The sequence below is a fragment of the Leiobunum rupestre genome, chromosome 11, assembly GCF_980474605.1.
Source record: "Leiobunum rupestre chromosome 11, qqLeiRupe1.1.hap1, whole genome shotgun sequence".
NCBI lineage: Eukaryota > Metazoa > Arthropoda > Arachnida > Opiliones > Sclerosomatidae > Leiobunum > Leiobunum rupestre.
In genome coordinates, this window is record NC_143394.1 from 39,757,457 (window position 1) to 39,777,065 (window position 19,609).

General features: G+C 36.6%; 1 protein-coding gene across 13 annotated transcripts in view; it reads right to left on the minus strand.

The window, feature by feature from the left end:
* Positions 1 to 19,609, minus strand: part of Rbp6 (RNA-binding protein 6) — a 429,839-nt gene that overhangs the window by 22,965 nt on the left and 387,265 nt on the right. For 10 of the 13 annotated variants that reach the window (XR_016477331.1, XR_016477330.1, XR_016477332.1 and 7 more), the window contains 2 exons: positions 3,609 to 3,691; positions 2,215 to 2,302 (listed from right to left, as the gene is read on the minus strand). Coding sequence is in view for 10 of the 13 variants with exons in the window: in XM_090163569.1 (XP_090019695.1) it covers positions 2,215 to 2,302; positions 3,609 to 3,691 (171 nt within the window). In the remaining 3 variants the exon portion in view is untranslated. The remainder of the gene's footprint in view (positions 1 to 2,214; positions 2,303 to 3,608; positions 3,692 to 19,609) is intronic. The other 3 variants (XM_090163572.1, XM_090163571.1, XM_090163567.1) reach the window with 3 other exon arrangements.

The following is a 19,609-nucleotide window of genomic DNA, read 5'->3' on the forward strand; positions in this document are numbered from 1 at the left end:
ACTGGCCAAGTTAAGTCAAGAACCAATTTAGGTTACCGAGGACGTACGAGTTTCCAGATTCACTACTATTCTCTATTATTTAAGCTACTGTCTCAAACTATTTTAACTAATTGTATCACGCCATCTTGTATCGAACGTAAGAACGGTTTACCTTATTCGTTTGACAGAACGTATTTAATTAGTTAATTAATCGTAAATTACTAAATTGTTAGATTATCAATTTCGGTATAAAGATAAAGTAACGCCATCTGTTAGGGAATGGTTTCAATTTAAACCGCAATTTTCAGTATAGCCTAGGTTGTATCATAAGTTTTTATTAGTGTTCCATAAGTTTGTCACTTTGGGGGATATTGTACTGAGAGCTAGTAACGAGAAAATCTCCCCCTAGCGAGCCGCTGTCAAAGGCTACGTGTGACGCGTTAGCAAGCGGACGCAAAACGGCAACGAAGTCCGTAATGCAGTCTGTCTTGTGAATAGCTCTCAGTAAAACTTTTGCACGTGAAGAATGGGAAGTGTCACACTTATGTAACAATAATGTACTTATTATTCCTTTAATTGGGTCATCCCTGACGTTCTCAGGAACTATAAATACGTTCTGGATTAAGTTCGATTCCACCAGAAACGAAGTAAAAAAGGGACTGATCAAAATCTGAAAAACACTAGCCGAATTCGGGTACTCTTTAGGCCATTTCTCTGTGTTTTTTTTATCCTTTAAAGTTTTACTGATTTTCAGTTAAAAGGGTAGGTTCCGGAAAACATAGGGATAGGGGAGGGGGTGAAGGGGGGGAAAGAAAAATAAGGCTAGGATTAATGACCAAAAAGCTTACGATTCCATTAGTAAAAGGCAGTTGGGTACTTTCTTTCGTTTTTCTATATATATATCTTATTTCCAGGTGTTGTCGGAGAATCGTAATGTTTCTCGACGAAAAAGTCATATATTTCACTTTATGAAACGGGCTCCCCCCCCTCGAGAAAAGAAATAATATTTTTCATTTTATGCCAGGGAGAAAGTGCAGATACCGAGAGCTTCGTAAGAAGGGAGAGAGAGATTTTATTACGATGGTTTTTAAAACTTTCGTCCCTTTTATTTTCGATCCCTATTTTGTCGATGTAAATCGAAAATTTGTTCTCGGTGATTGAAAGGATAAAGTTTATTTTTAATGGACGGGAAAAAGCTATTTAAATTGGTCGGGTTGCTATGGTTTTTTTTTGGTACGTAAGATCTATCGCTACAAAAACTATATAATACGTAGAAAATGGATCGGGAAATTAATTGGACAATGTCGTCTCCTCAATGTTAGTGACAAAAACTATTATTAACAAACGAATAACGTTAGCGGTAAAGCGATTTTGATACGTATATCTAAATATATTAATTATTGTTATTGAAATAAAAAATAGTTTTCTTTAACACAAACATGTTGGAGCCGACTTATCACTCTGGTCTGGATAATGGAATCAAATTTATCTTATTATATACTAAATAATTAGATTGTAAAATAAATTAAAACTAAATTTCTTAATTTTCGGATTTAGTTAAAAATTTTAACGCCATAATAAGATATATATTATACAAATATTTAAAATTTTAAGTATATTAAGATTCCATTTTCCAATAAATTAACACTTACAAAAATTTTCTATAGACATTCTATAAAATCTTATAAATTCTTATAGAAAGACTAAGATTTTTATATATCCTAAACAAATATAGTGCTCTATAAATATTTCCATATAAAAACTCTTAATTTATAGATATATACAATATCTATAGCAAAATTACCGAAATGTATACGGAATCTATATTAATTCGGTTAATTTTCTATAGGTATCCTATTACAGTTCTATAGAATTTTTAAAGAAAGTTTTTGTAAGGGAATAATCGAATCTACTACATTAAGTTAGATCTAATTAAAGGAAATAGGCCTAGGTTTTCTTCTGGCTGTTTTAATTGAAGTTTACTTCCCGCCGCGCAAATATCCTGGTGGTAGGCCAACCGCAAAACACGTTGGCCTACCACCAGGATATTTGCGCGGCGGGAAGTAAACTTTAAGGAAAACAGCCAGAAGAAAACCTAGGCCTTTAAGAGATACAAAATTGGAATGAATAGGATTAAGGAGACGATGAGGAATGGATTGGGATGGATTGGTGGGAGATCAGAGAGTGAAAGAGTACTAAGAATGAGTTGCCAGTGCCACTAAAAACCAAACATGCCATAAATGTCTTGCCCTGCACCTCTGGCTCGTGCTGTATTGTTTGGCATCATGACTTCTTTGGGCTGAGCTTTCTTGCATTCCACCTGCCACAAGGGGGGAAGAGAAAGAAAAGAAAAGGCACAAAATAAAGATGACGCACCCCCTGGCGACGAATACGCGCCCGAAGTAAGCCTACTAACGCTGGCTTCTCCGCCACGCGCCCCGCCCGAATACGCCAAGTCTCCTAGCCGTCATTACGCCCAACTTATCTATTATTTACCAGGATTTACCAGATCGCGGCTGTCCGCGTCACGTCGCCTTGTCGATGTCTCCGGATCGCGATGACAAATACACGCGAATACCATTCGCTATCGCCATTTCGCCAAGATTAACCAAAATAATAATAATAATCAGCTAGGCTAATACTCAAGGCACCACCTTAGGCCTAAGTCATCAAGCGACTTTTGAAGCCGTCAATCAAATCCTGTACAGATGATTTACAGTTTAATTTTTTTCATACAGGGTGTTTGAAAAGGTTATGTAAAAATCTTGAGTTGAGAAATATGGCTGTTTTTCCCCCATTTTCCTACAATGAGTTAAAAGAGTGCCAGCGAACTTCAAAGTGTTGCCTACTAGCCCCTGGAAGTGGGCTGCAATAAGCGCAAAACAAAGCAGCAGGGAAACGCGAACATTAAGGTTTGGGTTCGTGTGATAGGTAAAAAAGGACGTGTAAACAAATCGAGGTAGCCAGCGTAAAAACTTAAACAGTATTTAAAGTCCCTGCTGCTTGGTTTTGAGCTTGTTGCAGCCTTCTTCCAGGGGATAGTAGGCCACCCTTTGAAGCTCTCTGGCGCTCTTTTAACTCATCGTAGGAAAATGGGGAAAAAACAGGCATACTTCTCAACTCACCCCCTACAACTACTTAACATTTTTTCATAACCTTTTGAAACACACTGTATATCGTTTCGTATCAAAAGTAACTTTGGTTTTCTAAACATGGTTTTCAGGATGTTGGCTCGCGTGGCTTGAAACCACCCTCCTACTCTGTGTAGTTCCTTGGGTATTAGCTTAGCTGAGTTTATAAAACCAGGTTTTCATTTAGTAAACTACAGTTCACTTTTTATACAGAGAGATATATACAAAATTAATTTAAATAAATAAACTTAATACTCAGCTAGGCTAATCCAAAAGGCACCACCTTAGGCCTAAGTCATCAAGCGACTTTTGAAGCCATTAGTTCAGGTGGTGAAGCTTACTAAACCGGGTTTAGATTCCGTTAGTAAACTACAGTATCGATTAAGGAAATTCCCGTGACGAGCAAACGGCGCAAATTTAAATTTAAACGCGAATTCCTAGCGCAAAACTAAAGGAGGAAAAAAAAACCTGAGCTTACATCTCGCGTGTAATACTTACCATTTTATTATTGATTTCGTGGAAGTGGATTTCACAAACTTTATCGACTACGTCTTCGTTCTCAAACGTTACAAAACCAAATCCTGTCAAAGAGAGGGAAAAAGGCACAAATCGACGTGTTAGAGACATTTTCAATTCAAGTTTAAACGGATTAGAAGATATTACTCTTCATTTTCGTTCGGAAACAAAAAAACGAGGCTGAGAGAGAACCATAAATATCTATTAGAAATCTTAAGAAAGCCCACTTGGATAAAAAAAAATACTTTATGAGAATAGAAAAAATAAAAAAACAAACTCGATTATAAAATCGTTTCGAGTCGATTTTAAAAAATAGGAAGTCTTAATCGATTACATTTATTTTCCAGCAGCCGTTTGGCAAAAAGGATGAAATAATTTACCAATCGAAACGGAGAACACTACGGCAGCTATTCCCGAAGTACCCGCGAGAGGGAGCAATTGTCCGAGAGTCTTTGGGGGGAATAAGGATCCGGGGGAGACTTTACAGGAAGGGTGTTGGAGGAAAAGAAAGAAAAAAAAACGAGTGAATTTGAAGCGAGTTCGATAAATCACGGAACGCAAATACTTAATCTCGAGCCTAATAACTTAAAGCCGAGATGCACGACGATAAATATTGTTTGACATTTAGATTCGCGAGCGCGGAAAACTTTCTCTCGAGCTGAATCCGGAAATGGAAGATGGGGAATACAGAGTGGATCCCCTAAAACCGGCCCGGGAAAAGTAACGGTCGTCCCCCGAATTTCGGCATCAGCATCTTATATCAGAGAAAGGGAGGCGGCGAAATGTCAACTGCAGGACGGGCTGGGGTGGTATTCGCTGGGGTGGTAGTCCCCGAGCGCTCCCTACAGCTTCTCATCCATCAAGGTTCGGACCATCTCTCCGATACAAAGACAAGCGATCAATAATTGGCTAACTAGGTGCTGGCCACCCTCTTGGGCGCTGGCGTTCTCTCTTTCCCTTTGACAAGTACACGCGCCACTTTGTCTTCGACGAAATCGCTTCTTTCAATCTGAAACGTCGTCATCGACGAAAGTATTCGCGCAAAATTCCCCGAGCTATCATTATTTCGCCATTGATGCTTCGAAAAATCTCGGAAACCTTCGTGAACAACCAAAGACTTACTAGCAAATTACCGAAGTTCACGAAAGTAAAATTTCTTGTTTAGTTTCCCAATTCAATCGAAGTTAATTTACGAAATATGAATACAAAATAAATTTGGGTTTAGTTGAGTTTGCCATGCAACTATTGGTTTGAGTGAGATTCTATATTTTTCTAGTCTCTCATTCCGTAGAATTTCAACTAAGCATGAAGGGATAGCAGTTTTCCCCCCATTTTACAAAATGGAGCCGGATTTTTAACGAATAAACGGTAGATCTAATTCTGGCGGATGCGAACAAACAAACACCTCAAAATACTACAGGAAAATCAACTAAGCGTGTAGAGATATCAGTTTTCGCGCCATTTTCCAAGATGGCGCCGGATTTCCAACGAATAAACGGTAGATCCAATTCTGGCGGATGCGAACAAACAAACAACTCAAAATACTCCACCCAAATCAACTAAATATGAAGGGATATCAGTTTTCCCGCCATTTTCCAAGATGGCGCCGGATTTCCAACGAATAAACGGTAGATCTAATTCTGGCGGATGCGAACAAACAAACAACTCAAAATACTCCACCCAAATCAACTAAACATGAAGGGATATCAGTTTTCCCGCCATTTTCCAAGATGGCGTCGGATTCCAACAAAAAACGATAGATTTAAAAAACAGAAAATAACTCAGATCAATCGGCTTAGTTATCGCACCAGGAACGTTTACATTACTAATAAGCTAATAGCAGTGTTCCTAAAAAGCCACTTTTTTGAAGAAAAGTCCAGACCAGTGGCAAAAATTGGCTAATAAGGGAAACTTTAATTTAAAAGATAAATCTATTTAATAAATTTGATTTTATATATTATTTAGTTTACACTGAACAATGTTAATATTAATATTTTCCACCGAATTAAAATGACTAATCAGAATCTGACTATCCTTGTAATAAAAAAATATTAGCCAACAAATTCCCTTTTGTCCTGGCCGGAATTTTCCAATATTTTCAACCAAGAATGTATTTATTTATACTCAGGGAGAATGAATATGTCGAGATTATTTTTAGCGTTTCTCCAATTCCACCCGTTGGGCCCCCCGGTATGCTCCTCCGCTTTAATAAAATCAAATAATACTGCAATCTCATTGGTTCTTAAAAATTACGTTTTTCGACGCGATTAACGCTGCTGCGAGGACGCAAAAAATAAGACCGCCTCCTTTTTCCCTCCCCCCCCCCCTTAGCGCGACGGGGTTAGGGGCTCAACGTGTCCGTCGATAGTCTCGACATATTCATTCTCCCTGAGTATAAATAAATTTATTCTTGTTTCAACACTGGTTAATAAAGTCAACATTTCTTAATGAATATTAGAAAGACACGTTGACGTTGGTTTGAAATTGAAGCAGCTATTTCTATACATAAAAGACTATAGTGGTAAATAGTAGTGGCGGGTCTAATCAGACACTGGCGGATCTGAAGGATATAAAATAAAGAAGGGCGTCACATCGGGGTGATGGATTAGAACGGATAAGAGGGACTCTAATGATGGAGCGAGGCTGGGGAGGCCCGCTGGCAACACCTAATCCTCTCTCTCTCTCACTCTGCCGATCACGAAAAAAAAAGTTGCAAAGAAGAAAATTACGGCTTTCGCAATCCCCGCGCGCTATCGACGAATCCGCTAGTGGCGTTTTAAATCCTTTATTCCGATACAGAGTGGTAGCGTCCTTCGCCACAATGGTCCCCGCCTTCCACGGCGCTGCGCCTTAAACCGCCGACGGAAAGACAAGTTGAAATGGTACCGTGGCGGGGTCAAAGATAGAGAAAGGTGCGACGGAGGGAGAGATATACGGCCGCTTCTGTCACAATTAACTTTTGACGTAAGCTACGGCGGACCTTCCCAATTAGTTGTCCGGAGATTCCGAGCTCAAGGATGACGGAGAGGGATAGTCGTCATCATCCGCGAGACGCCGACAGCGATAAGAAGCGCGGCCCAATCGCGAGTGTTTGATGAACTCTCTTACTTATATCCGAGCCGCAGTCGTTTCTTATTAAGACTTTCTCGAGGACGTTCCAGCCAGAAACAAATATACCGATAATATCGTCTGTGGATGGCGCCATCGTCGTATTAAATATGGAAGGTAACCCCCGTACTCCGGAATTTATAGCGCGAGAAATCTTAGTGGCAATATTGTCCAGTTTGCCGATATTATTAATACGAACGTTCGCGTATGTGCCGAAGACGCGATTGCCTCACGGTGACCTCGCGCTCGCGAAAGACTACCAAACAAATAGTACGATCGAGCACATTCGAATACGCGTTCAAGGTTCCTACGGAATTTTCGGAAGAAATTTCCCTGACTTATCCAGGTTTTCTCTGAGCAATTTTTTAAATTTTCCTTGACCATTTTTGTACAATTAATGAAACGTTTGAGGTAAAATATCGTAAAATATTTAATATGTATCAAATTCAAATTCAAAATATTTTTATTTACGTATAATATATAATTATTGGGGTACAAGGGCCAAGTTTTCTTGCGACTTATTTTTAATACATCTTTCAAAAATATATTTCCAGATTTATATTGGCCTTTTCCCAATTCTATGACTTTTCCCTGACATTTTTGGAAACATTTTCACATTCCCTCCATTTTTTCTGACATTTTTTGAAATATTTTCCAATTCCCTGGCATTTATGGAAACATTTTTATATTTCCTTACTTTTCCCTGACATTTTGGAAAACATTTAACCATTCCCTGACTTTTCCCTGACATTTTGGGAAACATTTAACAATTCCCTGACCTTAACCTGACATTTTGGGAAACATTTAACAATTCGATGACATTTTGGGAGATATTTAACAATTCCCTGACTTTTCCCTGACATTTTGGGAAACATTTAACAATTCCCTGACTTTTCCCTGACATTTTGGGAGATATTTAACAATTCCCTGACTTTTCCCTGACATTTTGGGAAACATTTAACAATTCCCTTACTTTTCCCTGACATTTTTGGAAACATTTAACATTTCCCTTACTTTTCCCTGACATTTTGGGAGATATTTAACAATTCCCTGACTTTTCCCCGAACATTTTTGGAAACATTTAACATTTCCCTTACTTTTCCCTGACATTTATGGAAACATTTAACATTTCCCTTACTTTTCTCTGACATTTTTGGAAACATTGAACAATTCTCTGACTTTTTTTTGATAACATTTAACAATAGGACTTTTTATAAATTAACGTGACCTGATTTTTTACTGTTTTCTTTATCATTTCTACAATGCTTCCTCAGCTCTCCCACTAAAGAGAGCCAACGAATTCGTCCATCGATTTGACTGCACAATCTCAAGAACAAGTTGGCAGTCGTGCTTGCTCAAAATGAGCTATCGAGAACGTATTTAGACTATTGAGAACGTATCAGTACATTTTCGTCTCTCAAACGGAAATTCTCAATTTTGTTCATCTAGTATTGGTCGTAATATAGTGTTTTATTTTAAGATAAAAACGGCGAAATTAAGCGGCATTAATTAATTACAATGATCATAAATAGTAGATTATCAGTAATTAGTGGAGTCAAAAGAAAAATAATTTGAAATAAGTCCTGAAAAGATGGCGTATCTTTTTCAATTGCACACCGCGATTTTCAGTCACGTTTATTTGCTTCCGTAAAGGGTTCGATTCTAAGGCTCTCAGCACACCTAAATACCATCAATACAATGAAAATAAACTTTAGTTGCGAGATTTTCGTCTTTATATCGGTCTGAATTTGAAAGGGTGGCCCTCGGGGAAGAGCTTAATGAGCGGTTACTTTTAAATTCTTCATTTCCCAATACTCTTCGGCGCTCACCGTAAAAAGAGCTTTGCTCGACAAACCGGATCCAGTTTCGTCGATTAGAACGGAGTAGAGGCTTCCTATAGAAAAGAATCTCCTTTACGTTAACTATTCAAATTTGCTCTAACGGGGAAAAGTGGCCGAAGGAGAAAAGACACTTTTCAAATTGGAGGAATTCGTTCGGGCGTCCATCGCTCGCGGAGTCTCCGGGGGCCAAGGTTTCGTCTTTTTAGTTTCAACCAAGAATTAAGCGACGTAATCTTATTTGAACTTCGTAATACACCAATGGTGCTGACAGAAACACTATATTCAAGGATACTAAAAATTATGATTAGTTCTAAGAGGGTGATTTTGAAATACGAAACGTTATTTACAGGGTTGCCACAGTTTTTTAACAATCAAATTCCCTGACTTTTCCAGGTTTTCCCTGACCATCTCCTGAGATTTTTCATGACTTATTTTGTGCCAAGATTTTGTATTTTTTAAGCTATATTTTAGTAAGTTTTCTATTTGCAACCGAAATTAAATTTCCTGACATTTCCCTGATTTTTAGACTAATTTTTAAATTTCCATGATTTTTATACACATATTCAAATTCCCTGACTTTTCCAGGTTTTCCCTGACCATCTCCTGAGATTTTTCATGACTTATTTTGTGCCAAGATTTACTATATTTTAGTAAGTTTTCTATTTGTAACCGAAAGTAAATTCCCTGACATTTCCAGGTATTCCAGGTTTTCTAGGTACCGTGGCAACCCTGATTTATTAATAGATCGATATACGTATCAGAAAGGATTCAATAGAGTTCATACAGATATTGGCAACCCGATTTCTCTGATTTTTACAGGTGCAAGATAAAAAAAACTAAGATTTACAGAGTAACTCCTTTCATCATTATTATTTAAGTTGAATTCGTTCAATATTATAGTATAAAATAAGAAATAAAGTCAAATCTTAAATAACAAACGCTTATTGATGTAAATTTGTCTTCATTAGGGCAAACTATCTGAACCCTCATAAATTTCCCTAATTTCCCTGATTTTTACAAAAAAAAAATGTAATTTCCCTGACTTTTCTGCCGACAAACGAGTTCCCTGATATTTCCAGGTTTTCCAGGTCTGTATGAACCCTGAGGAAAAGACCTTTTCATGGGTAACGGCATTAGAAGGTATTTTTTATACATTCGAAGTCTTACTAGATGTCGTCACCAGTCCAGAATTAAAATTTAACATATAATAATATTTTTTACAAGTACAACAGTACAAGCTTGAAGATTTTTCATAAAATTATGATTTACATTCTATTTGCGGTCAAAATGTTTTCTAGCTTGTCCATCTTTTATCCCAAGCAGTGTTTATACTTGGCTTCGGACCCAATAATTGGGTCGTAAAGGCGATCGTAAAAAAATATGAAACGGCTATAAAGTGCGGGAGTAAAACTTTACGAAGCACTGTACGACATTTTTAAGATCCCGTATAAAATGTAGCATAAACGAAATAAGAATTCGGCTTGCTGTGACGCCAATGTAAACCTTTTAGTGGAAGGATTTTCGTGTCCAGCCCTAACCCCCCTTGAACGATTTCTGGGTCTAAAGGCTTTCACTCGGAAATCAGGTAGAAGCGTCACGGCCATTGAATTGGGAATAATACTGCTAGAATTACAATTACGATTTCGGTTGCCATGGTTACGCGGGAGCTGTTCTGATAAGACTGTACGAAATTCATCTTTATAATATATATATATATGGCTAAAAATAAATAATTATTAGCTAACTCACCGTAACTTGAGTTAAAAAGGATCGTGTTGACAGAATAAAATTATTTTTAAACAACTTCAAAGGATTGTTTGTTACGAGTAATCATACATTTCAATTTCGCATCAGATTCGCAAAAAAATTAAAGTGCTATATAGTTGCCACCACTAGAGACAGATGCCGCCACGGTAGAACGATAAAATTGATAAAGTCTCCTTATTGAACGAAATTGGTCCCGCGCCAGCCAGATTTAGTTGTATCTCTATTTATTCCCAACTCAATGGTCACGGCTATGGCCCCATAATAGGTGGAAAAGTAGTACGGAAAGAAAGCGATAGGGGGCGCCGGTAATGAAATCTCTTCCACGCCAGTTTTAATGAGCTAATTGAAACGAAACTGAACACGAAGCTCCGGAAATCAACGGTTAATGTCGTTTTCGTCCGCTGTAGGGCGCTCCATCGCGCCAGCCCGGAACCGAAAGTACGCGAGCCTCTCTCGGGAAAGGTCCAAATTAGCGTTTCGTCGGGCGTTGTACCGCGTAGTTGGCGCCCTATATCAGCCAGGCGATACTGTACCGTATCCGTACCAGCGTTCGTGTAAAAAAGTCCCAAACCTGGCTGATCTTAACAAGGAACAACGCGGGGATAGTAGGAATTATAGGGGGAAAAGACGAAAACTTCCCGTCTAGAAATATGTTTACTTAGACTGACGAATCTAACCTCTCGTAAAGCTTAATTAGCGGGGTTCACTCATTAAGAGCGGTTTTGAGAAACCAACGCGAAACAAAACCCGAGGGAAGCAGCCAAGAAACATTTCCTCGGCGTAATTTGGTTAGGCACCTTTTTTTTACAAGTCTTTCTAACCCCCCCCCCCCCCCCCGCCGTCATTTGGAGACAATGAGATATGACTTTCGAGGAGTTATGGACGCGAGATTGGAGAACTAAATATAATTACGGCTTTATTTAAATCTAACGTTATCACCGGAATGTCATCCTTCGCTCTCTCATCTTGGTCGGATTGGTTTCATCCGAGACTTTTAATCGCGTTACGCGCCCCCCCCCCCCTTCTATAAAGCACTCTACGGAGCGTCGAGGGACTGTTAACGTAACTCCATCTACCGTTAATCTGCAAAGCCACTGCACGTCCTCAAACACGGTGAACAATTTCCCAGTAGACCATATACAAGCGGATCAATATACGCGTTTTAAGCCCGTTCGAGGAGGATATCGAATTAGTCGAGAGATATAAATGATACCTGAAAACCAAACGAAGGAAAATATGTCGAGACAAAGAAGTTTTCTAGGGATAAATAATTACTAGAAAAGCGAGGAACTACAAGCGACTTTGACCGATGACGCGCTCTTTTTTGTTGTTGCGGGGAGAGTATCTTTGGCTGAAATTGAGAATGGCCGTTGTCAATTCACTGGGGCGAGTTGGATGGATGAGGGGTGGCCCATCACCGAAAACCAATATTTCACACTCTATTGGCTAGATAGACGCCGTCGCAAATAACCGTGAACCGCTGTTGGCAATTTTTAGAAACCTAACAGTCCTATCAGTACCTTTTTCGAAAAATATGTAAAGTCGTCTTCTCCCTGAACACCGGCGCGAGACGGTTGGAGCACTTTTACAGGCGCAAGGTCTATTTTTGGACTACTGTATAGTCGCGTGAAAGCCAAAACCAATTAACCTTCTGATGGGAATATTTCTGATATACGTCACCAAGAATGTATTGAAGTAACTAAGAATATTTCAGCATAGCATTAACCCCTGGTACCATCCTCGCAGCTTTTGTGGAGAAAGTTCGTATGCATTTAAGGCGCATTCAAGGTCATACCATATAGCAAACTTGAATAGGAAAACAGACCAAATTAAGCTCCAAAGGCTGCGAGGATGGGAATCAGAATCCTGTAGTCCAATATTCTTAGTCACTTCAATACATTCTTGACGTCACGGATATTAGAATTCATTACTGAATTGAAATATAGTTTTATAGGAAAAAAACCAGGTAATTCATACTTCATTGATATTATATGCTTCTGATGATAGAAAAGATTTAAGGTAATTGAGATCATTCGAGTCAACCTTTCAGCGAAAACTGCAAATTGTATAGCGCCATCTCGTATCGGTTGTAAAAACCTTTATATTTAATATTTTTTTTACAAAACGTTTAATTAAACGATTTGATTCAATTAAATCATCGTAAATAACAAAATAGTTTGGTGTATTATAAATTATCGAGTCAAGAAAAATATTTTCAACGGGTCCCCGACAGATAGCGTTACCGTTTCATTTGAATTTCCTATAAAAAGGGTCAACTTTAACTTTTTAAGAACACCTAAATACGGCTTTTTTTCAAGGAAAAATAGGTTAGCAGTATTTGAAGATGACTTACCTCTAAAAGATAATTATACTTTTGATAATGATATTATTTTATTACATATTTATAGCGCAGGAATTAATACAATTTAATAAGTTTTTTTTAAAAAGGAATAATTCCGCGCAAGTTTCCATACCAGAAATCGAACCCACAACCTTTGGATTACCGTCCCAACGCCAATACTATTCGACTAACGAGGCCACGGGTAAACAGGCCTCGAACACGGTGACCAGGGAAAGGCTTTGAAACATTTATATAGCAAAAATAGGAATTTTAGAGGCGAATTATATAGGAAACTAAATAGGCGAATTGTAGGAAAATATTGGAAACTAAATAGGCGAATTATAGGAAAATATAGGTAACTAAATAGGCGAATTATAGGAAAATATTGGAAACTAAATAGGCGAATTATAGTAAAATATAGGAAACTAAATAGGCGAATTATAGGAAAATATAGGAAACTGAATAGGCGAATTATAGGAAAATATAGGAAACTAAATAGGCGAATTATAGGAAAATATAGGAAACTAAATAGGCGAATTAAAGAAAAATATAGAAAATTAAATAAGAAAATATAGGAAACTAAATAGGCGAATTATAGGAAAATATAGGAACTATAAATAGGCGAATTATAGGAAAATATAGGAAGAATAATAAGGTAATTATTGCATATCGGTATACTTTGATTCGAATCACCTAGAATATTGATAATTTCTTGTACACTGCTTTCTTGCATTGCGGATTTACAAAGCCACCACATTTCAAGGTTTTGTTCGAAAGTGGCAGTGTTTTCACTAGATGTTTTATGACACGTACAAAAAAGTTCTTTTATTTTCAAAAGACCGTGAAATTATAGGAAAATACGTGAAAATAAAGGAATTTATAGAAAGGCATTAAAAATGTAGGAAAATATAGGAACTATAGGAAGGCTAGTCACCCTGTTCAGACACCCAATTTATGAATGACTGGATCGGATTAGCTTGTTTGCTGTGGTTACATTTTATCCCGTTGTGATAGAAGTATTTCTTGGTAAAAATAAACTTCTAAAATACTTTTGATAACATATATGAAACAAAAACTAGGCTTTCAAGTTGAAAATACCAAATAAAACCCCACCTGATATTATTCGTCAATATAGTATATTGGTTTTGTTTCTACGCTTTACATACATTTATTCATCTTTCGAACCGTTTTCATAAACCTCCCCGCACGCACCACCCTCTGAATTCTAATATTGAATGATTTCTGCCATAATCTAGAAACCGTTTCACCCACCTCCCTTAATCTTAAAAAAAAAATCCTCTTTGCGAGTGAAAAGAAATGAAATGCTCCATCTTCGCGAGTTTTTTAAGAGAGGTACAAAAAAATTGAGAAAGAGCGGAAAAAAATCAATAAGAAAAAGGGGAGGGGGGGAAGGATTTTTCCTACGACTGACATGAAGGATTAATCCTGGAAAAAGTATAAAAAAAGGAGGAGGGGAGGTGTAGCGGAAAATAGGAAAACTCGACGTATAAATTACTATAAAACCTATAAAATGTACTTGTAGAAAGTTGTCGTATCGGGGCAGCTCGAAGTTAGCTTTGACAGCGCAATTACTTCCGAGGAAAAATCCAGCTAGCAGCGCCGAGGATACGTATCAATATAAAGATCGTCTATATACGAAGGGGTCCGAGGCTTAACAAAAACTTGCAGCCGATGCCCTTTAAGTGAATAATGATGCCGCGGGTCGCTAGCGAGTCAGTCGATTTCTGTTCTCAATCGGATACAACGCGCCGGCCCCGCGATCATCGAGACTGTTCGGCAAATATCTGACCCCCCTCGCCGCTCGTTGGTCCTCCCGATTGAACCGGGAGGACATTACGGGTTAAGAAATGGCCCATTCCACGCCCGTAGGTACGCGTCCGACGGACCAAAAAAAACAATGAAAAAAAAAAACACAAGCGTTGATTTATGTATCGTAACGGATGAGGGCCGCAACGTCCAGCTTTCGTGTATTCCAGTCGTGCGTTTTTTTCGGGGACACGAAGATTATAAGACTAATATTTCATACTCGATGATTGAAAGAACGTATTTAGGTCACTAAGAACCTCGAACACGAAGCAATGCTGTTTTCACTTTTTCAGAATAGCCACGCCCTAAAATACGCCTGTAGTGCCATCTGGTCATTTATGCTATTGCATTAGGGATAATATATTTTTGAATATCATTTCAATGCATTAGAAACACTTTAAATATGGTTTTTTAATATCATTTCAATGCATTAGAAATACTTTAAATATGGTTTTTTAATACTTAAAATATATTAAAAGGGTTTTTGATTGTATTATATACTCATTTTTTAATTTTTAGATTGTTTTATAAACTTGCTTTTTAGTACTTAAAATATATTAAAAGCGTATTACTAAGTTTTGTTTTATAAATAAATAAATAAAAAATCGTTGTAAAGATTTTTGGTGAGTAAATGTTGCACGATTTTTTAAATAAATGCCTACCCCTAGTTTGGGTAAGTTAAAAAATAAAAATTAAAACCAAATAAAAACAAATAAATTATTGATTAACGGTTATAAAAATATTCGATTTACAGAAATGTAATTATTTTAGAGTAAACGTGAAAACTAATTTACTGGGTGAATCATTCATTAAAAAAGGTATTGAGGTTATTAACCTCTATAACTATATACATTTTATCTCCCACCAACATCACTCTCTCGGCTATCCGTTGCGTGGCAACGTCTTTTGGAAATTTTAAATGTTACACTTAGCTTTTAAAGCATCGCAACGTTGCAAGTTCTTAGGGACCTAAGTACGTTCTTCATGATTGTAATAGAAATCGAAATCTCGTTACAGTAATGGCATCAAAGTGATTTCTTTTTCATCGGGACCTCCTTTAGGCGGCGACATATTCTCAGAGAAATGATCCACAATTTTTTCCTAATGAATGTTATACGGCGCGTATCGACATAAACTAATCGGATTAGTTGTGTGACGGATTAGCGATGAACCTTTTACCGGCGGACAATATAACTGCTTAATGACTTTCGAAGACGCTATTTTCGTTGTTTTTAGGGCGTCGATCTTTTCCTCAAATTCGATATTATTTTCTCAATAGCGGCAATGGACATTATTATTTTCTTTGTCCCTCACAAGCATTGTTCGTACATAATTTCCGGAACAAAATTCCCTGGTTTTCCCGGACCAAATTTCCAAATTTTCCCAGACCATATTCGTAGAATAAATGAATGGTTTGAGATAAAATATTGAGAAATATTTGTTAATTATTTATAATACATCTTTCAATGACTTATTTCCCTGATTTTTTGGGGTTATTTTAAAATTCCCTTAATTCTTTGGACCATTTTAAAATTTCCTGAATTTTCCCTGACCTTTTGGAATCATTTTCAAAATTCCCTGACTTTTTCCTGACCTTTTGGAATCATTTTCAAATTCCCTGACTTTTTCCTGACCTTTTGGAATCATTTCCAAAGTTCCCTGACTTTATCCTGACCTTTTGGAATCATTTTCAAAATTCCCTGACTTTTCCAGGTTTTCCAAGTCGTGTACGAACGCTGCTTGGACTATTTTGGACTATTTATAGAACATTTCCAATAAATACAAAAAAAAAAACAAATCCAGCAGGCTAAATATTGATGAATAAATACAGACTTACCATAGCTTTTTACCAAAAGATAAAAATTTAAGGTGCGTATAAAGTTACTATTCTTGGAAGAACTTTCTTAAAAAAACCAGATAAGAAATGAGAAATCTTGCAAGAAAACCACAGGTTTCTTACCATTTGGATGCCAAAGCCACGGAGTTTTTAAGAACCTTATTTTTTATTCCTCCATTAAAATACAGCGTGTGATTTAAATCAATCATTTAAAAAAATAAATTGATTTAAATCTCGATTAAAATTATCATTTAAATCAGCCAGCCCTGGATAGCAATACTGCTAGCTATCCGTTTTAATCGAATCTCAAGGGCCTATTAAAGAGCAGGCTTACGGCGAGGTGGGATTGGTCTATTGGGCGACTCGCTCTTGGCGCGCGCCGAAACGAAAAGGCGGAAGACATTAGCGATTTGTAGGGCAGTAAATAAAGGTTGAAAATAACAGGCGCCTATTTGGTAAGCCTTCCAGAATGAATAGAGAAGGTGTATTTGGTGCCGATATAAGCGACATGGCTCATTAAGACGAGCGGTTGACGGAAGTCGCTTCAAACGTATCGCTTCCGAAAGAATGGAATGCGGCGCCAGCAAAACCCCAAATAAACGCGACAAAATATGGGAACTCATCTGGAATATAGAGGGCGCCCAAGAAACGAACACATTCCTTAGAGCGCCTCCCCCCCCCCCCATCAACTTACATCACAGCGAGAAGATATCACCAACTTGTAAACTAAGCGACATTAACAATTGGTAATTTAAGCGAATGAAATAAGGGCCAGGATGGTTTAAACATGGTTATGCTTAACAAGTCAGTGATTTCCAAAAATATACAGGAATTTTTAGAGAAAATATTTCTAAATTATACAGCAATTTTTAGAGAAAATATTTCTAAATTTTACAGCAATTTTTAGAGAAAATATTTAATATATAAAATTATATAGAAATTTTGTAGGGCTGAAATTACCGATTTATCGTTTTTATGTAGGACTATAATTTATAGCATTTTTATAGGACAAAAATGACCGATTATAGTATTTTTATACGACAAAAATTACCGATTTATAGGATTTAGAAAGGACAAAAATGACCGATTATAGTATTTTTATACGACAAAAATTACCGATTTAAAGGATTTAGAAAGGGCAAAAATGACCGATTATAGTATTTTTATACGACAAAAATTACCGATTTATAGGATTTAGTAAGGACAAAAATTACCGATTTATAGGATTTAGAAAGGACAAAAATTACCGATTTATAGGATTTAGAAAGGACAAAAATTACCGATTTATAGGATTTAGTAAGGACAAAAATTACCGATTTATAGGATTTAGAAACGACAAAAATTACCGATTTATAGGATTTAGAAAGAACAAAAATTACCGATTTATAGGATTTAGAAAGGACAAAAATTACCGATTTATAGGATTTAGAAAGGACAAAAATTACCGATTTATAGGATTTAGAAAGGACAAAAATTACCGATTTATAGGATTTAGTAAGGACAAAAATTACCGATTTATAGGATTTAGAAACGACAAAAATTACCGATTTATAGGATTTAGAAAGAACAAAAATTACCGATTTATAGGATTTAGAAAGGACAAAAATTACCGATTTATAGGATTAAGAAAGGACAAAAATTACCGATTTATAGGATTTTTATACGACAAAAATTACCGATTTATAGGATTTAGTGAGGACAAAAATTACCGATTTATAGGATTTAGTGAGGACAAAAATTACCGATTTATAGGATTTTTATACGACAAAAATTACCGATTTATAGGATTTAGTGAGGACAAAAATTACCGATTTATAGGATTTAGAAAGGACAAAAATTACCGATTTCTAGGATTAAGAAAGGACAAAAATTACCGATTTATAGGGATTAAATATTTAAATATTGAACCAATTTGATCAAGTTCGATTATTATCACGTGTTATACTTAATCCTTTGGTTGATGAAGTTGTTAAAAATAATTGAAATGCTACAAGTATTGGAGGTCGAATAATAAATACACGTCCAAAGTTTATTTTTAAAAACACGAAAAAATAATTTTGATGGTTTTATTTCATCAGCTTTCAACTTTTATTTAAAGTTCGATAAAATAGAAAATTAAAGTTGTTTTTGAAGTAATCGAGTAATTTTTTTAAATTACCGCCAAAATGGTTTAAATTGGTGCCATCTATTATAAATAAAAACATTAACATTGAACCTTTAAAGGCGTCCCTATAAATGATTGTTTATCTATAGGTGATTTGTGAATTTGTTCAGTAAAACGAACTATTTGAGACAATTGGGCAGTTGAAAGATTTACTGCGCGAAGTTGTTTTTTTTTGGGTAATAATTGAGGCAATTTGAAGATATTCGAAAAATACGTCGTACATCAAATAATTAAGAGTATATATATATATATATATATACTAACACGTTTTCGCGCCTACTTAGAGCGAAAGAGCAATTTATTCCAAAGCAAAGGCTAATGAAATTACTGTCATTCTATTTGTGGACTTGATTAACGTTATCTCCTCAGACTTAGGGCCGCTGTTGTCTTAAGTTTTTCTTTGTTTTTTTCTGGGCCTCCTTAATTCTCGCTCGCGAAGACAAGTTAGAGGGGAGCCTTGTCTTTCCAAAACGATTTTCGCGATGAAAGTAGTAAAAAGAAAAACTAAAGGAAAGCACTACTATTAGCAGTTTCATACGAAGTAAATTCCCCAGCCCTGGTTAGCGATTAATTGCTAGGTTTTACTCACCACTTTTCTACTTTCTCCTCTTTAAACCTCTTTTTTTATTAGAACTTTTAAGAGCGTGCACGCGATGAGGGGAAGATGTTCTTCCAGGGGTGCCGCTACGGAGAGGGGGGGGGTAAACTCTGCTGAGGTGGTCCGAAAAAAAAACAGTCAGTAGGCGGAGAATTTTCCAGCTAGGGCCGAATGACTTTAATAACGATCCACACTAAGACATTATAGCGAGAGAAACGTCTCCGTTTTCGAGTTCCGGGAATTTTTCACATACTTATGGTTTTCCACGATCACCTCATTTCTTTTATACTTCTTTTATTTAACAAAAGTATTTTCAGTCGAGTTCATTTTCTACCTTAGTACTTTTAGAAAGAAATAGATAAAATTCGTCTTACTGATTTTTCTTATCATACTTTAAGTTAGAACGAAATAGGGCATGATAAATTATATTTTATGCTGATTTATGGGGAAAATATATACGGGGTGTTTCAAAAGTTTATGCATACATTATAAGTAGTTGT